This window comes from Lethenteron reissneri, chromosome 37 (genome assembly GCF_015708825.2).
Source record: "Lethenteron reissneri isolate LAM-NWPU_2019-01 chromosome 37, ASM1570882v1, whole genome shotgun sequence".
In the NCBI taxonomy this organism is placed as follows: Eukaryota; Metazoa; Chordata; class Hyperoartia; order Petromyzontiformes; family Petromyzontidae; genus Lethenteron; species Lethenteron reissneri.
The window spans coordinates 7,778,471-7,786,493 of record NC_083815.1 but is presented as its reverse complement, the minus strand read 5'-3'; the positions used below and the strand labels follow the sequence as shown (position 1 = coordinate 7,786,493).

Sequence of the window (8,023 nt, the reverse complement as noted above, 5' to 3'; positions counted from 1 at the left end):
CGGGACAAAGCAACACACGAACAAAAGGGAGAACATGGCCACAATTTGAGTTGTTTTATTTACTGATCCTACAGGTCCCGATGATAATAGGAGTAACAGATTGTCACGGATACAATTTATTTATACGGCTTGTTTCGTTATTATTTAGTAGTTCGATCTCACTGGTTACAGCGTTTGCCTGGCTGCGTCTCGTCTCACATCATGGCGTGAGCATATTTGTTCCCGTTTCGCGTGTCTCCTGTCACTGGAGGGGTGGGCCATTGACCCAACGCGGGCGGGGGAAAGTGCTTAACCTACTAAGATTATCACTCGCCACTGATGTTGGTCGTGACCGGGAGTCGAACTCGGGTCTTGGTGTCTGAGCAGCGTTCCAAAAAGGAGTGACGAGATTCTGCTCCGAAAATGTTTTTGTTTATGTTCGTCCAAGGGCACATCGACTGGACATTGTCCAGCGGTGCTTGTGCAAGCCAGCCAAGGTCACTGCGGGGTCCGGGTATCATCGGTGGCGTGGTAACGACGTTATCAGCTCAGGGAGTGCGGAAATCGGTCAGGTGGGGGCCCCCCGCCCAATATTGAATCGGTCTCGCACGGCCGCACTCAGTGGATATGATTTATCGCGGCTCCTCTTGCCGACTCGCGTCGTCGTTACGCATCGCGGTCTCGAAGACTTAACGCTGTAGGATGGGCGCTCCGTCTTCAAAACCGTGCGATGCGCAATTTTTGCGGAAGCCAAACGTTACTGCTCTAATGTAATTAAAATAAAACGCGGAACGTAAATGAAAGCATTTTCATAAAACATGAATCAAAAAGCGGGTTTTTAAGTAAGCTTTTGGTTCCTTTTACATAGTTGTTGAAAACATATCTCATGGCACTGTTACTCTTAATTTTTTTCGGTAAAGTCACGTAGGTAAAAATTTCAAATAAAATAAATGAAAACTAAATTAAATCACGACGTTTCGGGCGCAACACAAGCGTCCTTCTCCAGGTGGGGACAACGTAGCGAAAGCACAACCGCTTAAGTGTGTCTCATGGTGGTTGTCAAGGGGGGCCCCTAACTCGTAGCTTTAGCCACATGGGGGGGGGGGGGGGTTACGCTACTGGGTATACTAATAACAATTAATAACATTGTTGACTCATTCGCGAGGAGTCCCCGGAGTGTGCATGTGGCGAGCCACTGGGACGGAGCGTGGGGGAAAGACAAACAATAAATGTTCTTCAAACAAGAAGGGAGCGGCAGACCCCGCAATTGATGCGTTCCACCTGCAGCGAGCTGAGCCTGTGAAGAGAGAGGAGGAGAATCGATGATGAAGGCTGCTGCCATACGACGTGGGCTGGCTTTTCACAAGGTCCATTTAAGCACCTACGATTAGCACGGTTGGAGATGTACGGTGCGAAAGAAGTTCAACATACGTACATACATATAAGCCCAGAGCCTCTGTGTTTTGGACATTATACTCGGCGCTGTTTAATGACACGCATACCTTATACACCTGTTTGCGACGTGGATACAATTTAATTGGAATATTTGCTGTTAACGAGTTACGACTAAAACATAACGTATAGACCTTTTTTGTCACGCCACCGAAAAAGAGCTTTACTAGCTCATCGGATTCCTTCAGTAAAACAATTATTCTGATTCTGAGTTGTGGGGGTTGATTTGACCATCCGCTGGTTTGTGCAGGTTGAAGGATATAGCCCAGAACTAGTTCAGATTATAATTAACGTTATTCATTGTAGCTGAGATCTGTTATTGGATTCCAAGCAGTGTGCTAACCACTGTGCCACCACTCCACTCAGACTCTTATACGGTATACAGAAACATATCCTTGCAATATATCTCACGAATGTCTTTGGGGTATGTAGTTAAATTCACCTTATATTAACATAAATACATTTCACTTCAAATGTGCAGCTATTTGATAACACATTGTACGTGAAAATCAACGAAGCACTAATTTATAACAAGTAATTGTAGAAAAAAAGTTTATTAACATACCATGCAACAGCATACATTTTAATACACGTCCGAAACAATGTATATACAGTATACACACACACACCTCCCATTTAAATTGTAGACTTCCGTAGCACAGGCACATCACACATGGGCGTGAAAATGGGAACATTATTTAAATTGAATATTTCCCGGTTCGTTAATGACAAGGGATTGTATGACCATCGGTATCGTTTCTTTCACCAAATGAAATAACCCAATTTAGACCAATAAACCAATCGACTCTTTTGCAATGGTGACCTTCCATTTCTTTTTTCATTCCATTGCCCCTTTTCTGTTGCACGATGGAAAACACAATGGCCAAACACGCCAAGATAAAACTCAACTCGAGTTCTGAACCGTCACGTTATGGTGCACACAAAGAAGTGGCGCAATTTAATACAAATTTCTCGTAGGATTCGTGTTGAATATCAAAGGGACATTCATCTTATGGAAGTTTCCACTGTAGCCATGATCTTCCCCATTTAAAGAGTCCAAATACGCACGTGGGTGTGTTTGAAAACCTTCAGCATACATTGTATACACCTTTTTCTTCACAATTCTGGATATGGCCTGATGGAGCTGGTTGTAATCACCAGCGAAACGTAGTACTGGAATTGTAAATGTTGTGGGTTTACCCTCCAACACAACGTTTGTACTGTTGTAACTAATTGGCACGATTTGTGTCCGTGACAAACCTTACTAATTGGCTGTGTCGGGTGGTGGCGGGTTTAACGATACATTTATATTTACGCGATAACATTTAAAAACAACTTTATTATGGATTGTACACACCTTTACGCTATTTTAATGGTCAGTTTTGTTTTCATTATTTTGAAACGCATCTCAAATTCACGAGGGTATGCGTGAGGACATATCGAACACAGGAAGATCTCATTCGCAATGAGAGGCATGAGTTAAACTAAAATCCACAAAGTATAGGAGCTAAAGCCTCCAGCACATGAAACCAGGCGTTTTCTTTTTAAAGACCCAAAGCAGCAGAACGAGAGGTAGTTTTAACATCCGATGTCACTCCCAGAGACAAGAGAAGAAGATTACACTTGTGCCTGAGTGCTTGCAATAAATACTCTAAACGATTCTGTACATATTTACAAACCTATGGAAAAGCGGTACAAAGAACGTTGACAGTGTCCAAACAAGGCGCTGAACAATTTGTGGGGATGACCACTGGTTTAAAATCCGGGAACAGAGCACTTTGTTCCAACATGCTGGAAATGGTTTATACATTAGGGGTGTACAGATTCACCACATGGTCCAATTTTTATTTGTATACAATTTGCTTAAAAAGAAAAACACGGCTTTGCACATGCGGAATACGACTGCGCATGTTATCGTGAGCCTTGGGAATCTCAATTCGATGTATGGTAACAACCCTAATGTAAATTATTGGAAGGACATAGTTGAGTTTGTGTACATTTTTTTAAAAACACACGATTGCGTCGTGTTTATTTACGTTAATAATCATGACTACGTTCATGTTAGGTCAATGCCATGGAATTTGTTGATTTAATGGGGGAGCTTCCCCCGATTGAGATTTGTGTGTTGGGAGTCAATACAGAAGGAGCTTTCAAAGTTACTTATACGTATTTAGCTATCCTAAAACTGGTCATTGAACGACTTTGATTCTCGATAACATAAACAATTTGATTGGACTTTTCTACAATTTACTAGCAAACCTATTTCATTCACAAATGCGAGTAGCTCCACAACTGTTTACGACCACATTTCGTAATGCATTTTTAATTTTCATTTCACTGCAACCAATAATTCTAAGAGGGCCTTTTGATTTAAGGACATACTTTATATGAATGTACTGTTTGTCTAATAAACTAGATTATTACACTTTTGGCTTGCCGTATGTGGCTTATGTCAACAAATAGACTTGGTTTGAATTCAGGAGATGGTGATCCAGCCTGGCTTGATATCAATACACAATGCAGAGTAAGGAGAAAATACAACAACACGACAAACGTCTAGTAAAAAGCAGGTAGAATGTTCACATGATTTGTGCACATATTGTACGTAATATGCAATGAAATATTATGCAAGGTCAGTCAGTTTTGCCCAACAAGTCTTTCACCATCACAACTGATAACACCACCAGTTATCAGATTTCTACGTGCATCTTGTTTGTCTACATCATTCAAAATAGTTTTTTTGTAAATTGTGATTGTAGTGCATTCTCCCAACTAATACCGTTACCAAAAATGCTGACAAATCGAAAACCTACTGTGTGCTGGAGCACGCGGAGTCTTTTTTTTCCCGTGCATGACACTGAACGCATACACGGTCCCCCCGCTGCTGGTGCGGAGCAAGATCGGTCAAACTGAATGTTGAGGTCAGTGTTCTTCACTAATTAATTATCAGGGGGGAGCACTTTTGCCGATAAGACATCAGTATAAGGGCGGCCACACATTTGACACCATTGGGTTTGACAGCACAAATGGGGTGTTTTCACTCGTTGTGTATTGTCGGGGGCCGCACGTCAGGAGCGGCACTCAAGGCCACCAGGGGCCGAGAGTGGCTCGCAGGCCTTGCACTGATGAACACTGCGAAGGACTTGGCAGCTCAAGGGTTAACGTGCAAAAGTGATACTACTCCAGCAACAATGACACCACGTGCTGCTGTGGAGACAGAGAGGCAGACCGGGGAAGCATCTCTTGCTCCGTAAGCTCCTGGAGGAGCGGCGCACCGCGGAGGACCTCACAAGGGCGACAGAGACTGGGCCAGATCATCATCATCATCATCACGTGCCCCATACTGGATACATATTTGACTGGTGGCCAGGCCACGAGAAGAAGATTATACTGATAAACGCCCCTTTATACATCTTTAACTATCCGCGAGAACTATTCAGCATCAAGGAATGGCGACTATATGAGGGTTGATGAGCAAAAACTGACAGGATGACACTTGGTCAAACAGCAACCTTACATAATCATTTTCATTTACCATCATTCAACGGCTGGTGTTGCTAACGGAGACTTGCCCAACCCGTCCAGTACGGGTTGGGCAAGTTTCTGCACACAAGTTGGGCTTAAGCAATGAAAACGAGACAGGGATTATATACACACACATCTCAATTCAAAAACACGATAATTTCACATCCAAAGCTTAATTATGGTCTGTAAACAACATAAATTAACAAATTTTCAACTTATCAACAAAACCGAGTATAAAATAAATGGGTATTAGGTGTAGCATACGGTCAAACACACACAAAAGTGCTATACAAGTGTTGTCTATAAAAATACAGTACACGATACGAGTTTATTAGGTGGCATGATGCTGCACATCATGTCTTCCATTTACAAACCTTAAGACAGCCAAGCATCCCACATGGTTATTACTATTATATATTGTGTGTGTGTGTGTTCTGCGACATCTACATTGCCTATATCCATCTCTGCGGTGTAATGCTTAGCCCCAATGGTCGCGATTCAGGGTCGCGATCGGACTCAATCTCTTGTTGTTGTTAATTTAAACAGTGGTGAACGCAAGCAGCCGCGAGTGGCTGCAGGAGTCACGTGACTTTACAGAGTACACTAATTGGAACACAAATTCTGCCATTTATATTTTATGGATCATGCAGATTAAGAATCAAAATTAACCGATGCAAAGACCGTACATCTACAGGTTGTTGACGTGACCTTAATTTGTGTTGGAAAATCACCAGTGGGTTCTCGAACTTAAAGTGAGCACACAATTGAATGACAACTGTTGATATGAAGCGACTTGTAGCCGGTATGAGAACTGAACGTGCAGCGTTTTTTTTTAGAGAAAATTGAACGCAGTCCCCCTTTACGTTTTTGCCGCTAAAGATCTTTCAAGGGACTTCACGTATTTCACTCAAACGCCAATGCAAACTAATTGCATGTGTTAATATTTCAGATATATGTTACCTTTGCTATAAAACAACAATGTGTCCTTCCCTTTAAACTATTTTTTGTTATTCTACAGATAATATTTTTTTATTTAAAAAATGTGTGTTCCATTTGCAATATAAAATAGCTCACTGTTGAAAAAAAAAAAGCAACAATTTCACAGCCAAAAAAAACATTGTGTGAATTCCACACACGCTTTACATTTTTGGGTAAGACCCTTAAAAATTTCCTGTTAAGAGAATCATGTGAATACACTATTAACTACAGAGCTCTGTAAAGATTTAGCAATTTGAGAAAAGAAAAACCATGTCTATGTTCATCAAAATGCTCCTAATGTAGACAGCAATAACAAAACCAACAAATTTTACCCACATTGAATATACTCAGCTGGAAATTACTCCTTGTTAAAAAGGTCATTTTCTATATTGGTAGGTATATATTGTTTTACCCCAAAACGCTCACTGTGCATCAGATGGTTTGGCTGAAGAAACCTCACTTTCTTGAATTAACGTTTCCTTTAAGCATCGTGGTAACTTTGATTGTGTGATTCCATTAAATTAACCGTAGAGTACGCGAGAATGTTTTTAGTTTACACACATAATAGCAATATTAATGCGACTCGCTGACGCAAGAAAAAAGAGAAAACGGTCGACATTTTAAGCGAGGCGGTCGACACGCGGCGCCGCCAACTCTTGCGAAGATGACGCGGCGCGCAATGCTCGACGTGGGGGGGGGGGGGGGGGGTGAACGGCGACTTCTGTTGGGCAATTTACACGACGGTGGGGAAAACGGAGGAGAAATAAATAGATTCGAGAGACGGCTTAAACCCCAACGACGTGGGAATAGGACAACGTGGAAAATAAGGAACCCTTGGTTTTATGACACTGTTAGGATAATTCACAAATGGGTCGTCCTTCTTCTCAAGGCAGGCATGAAGTCAAGCGAGGCACAAGCAGCATTCGGGAGGGGTTGTGAAATGTTCACGTGAAATTACTGGCTTTTGTCAGTTTTTATTAAACGTTAAATGAGAGGAATTTGCCACTTGCTAGGCATGCACCTCAGCCGATGGATGTGTAACCGCCGCAACGGTTCAAGGTTCATTTTTGTCCAATTAACTGCTCATCCAACCAAGTGTATTACAGCGGGGACTGAATCAATGCGTTGAGTAGAAACCCACAGTCATTAATGGTGAAAAGTCATGGGTGGTCCAAGAGATGTCAGAGTGGCTGTTTCTCTTGTGTTCATTAGCGACACGCAATGCTGAAGGGCACCGTTCGTAGCAACGTTCGACAGAATTCCATTTCTTTTCACTGTTGAGGTATAAATGCAGAGAGTGGAAAGACGACTCTGACTATACCTCGGATACAATAATGTATTAACTGCTATGGAAGAAACAAAGCTTTGAGAATCTCTTTACCTGCAGAAAGCAGAGACCTGCACACAAACACGCGCGCGCGCACTAAATTACATATAAAACAACGGATGAAATCCTGGCGGGCGCGCGTCTTACAACTGCGACACGAGGGGCAGCCCTCGGCCCTGGCTGAAGCAGGAGCGCGAGCACTCCTGCAGCTGATCCGAGTTGTCCGACACAAACGAGTCGTCCTCGCTGGGGCAGTCGCTGTGCCTGTGTGCGTGGCCCGCGTCCGTGCAGCCGCCGCCGCCCGGCGCCGCCGCGCCGCCCTCTCCACCGCAGCCCAGCACGGCCACCCCCGCTCCGGCCGCCGTGACCCCCGTCGACCGGCCCCTCTCCGCCAGCATCAAGGCGGTGCGGGCGCCGCGCTCCGCCGACGGCGGCGGCAGCATGGGGCTGCGCGGCTCGTCGCCCGCGGCTCCGTCGTCGTCGTCGCCCAGCCCCGCGCCCGCGCCGACGCCGCGGTCGCCGCCGTCCCCGTCGTCGCACGCGGAGCCCGCGCCGGACGACGAGCGGCGGGCGAGGCGGGAGGCGCGGGCGAGGCGGGAGGCGCGCACCCGCTGCTTCGCGCGCTCCTCGAGCGCCAGCACGTCGTGCTTGAAGCGCGGGTGGAAGAGCGCGTACAGCAGCGGGTTGAGGCACGCGGGCAGCGGCAGCAGCAGCAGCAGCACGGACTTGACGGCCTGCGGGCTGGCGGGCGCGCCGAGGACC

The 8,023-nt window shown here is 44.9% G+C and overlaps 1 protein-coding gene across 1 annotated transcript in view; it reads right to left on the bottom strand.

Annotated features, from left to right (window-relative positions):
• Positions 1 to 2,896: 2,896 nt before the first annotated feature.
• The window catches only part of LOC133351526 (leucine-rich repeat-containing G-protein coupled receptor 4-like), a 94,248-nt gene continuing 89,121 nt past the window's right edge, over positions 2,897 to 8,023 (bottom strand). The window contains 1 exon segment of the mRNA XM_061566808.1: positions 2,897 to 8,023. Coding sequence (XP_061422792.1) covers positions 7,405 to 8,023 — 619 coding nt within the window. The 3' untranslated portion in view covers positions 2,897 to 7,404.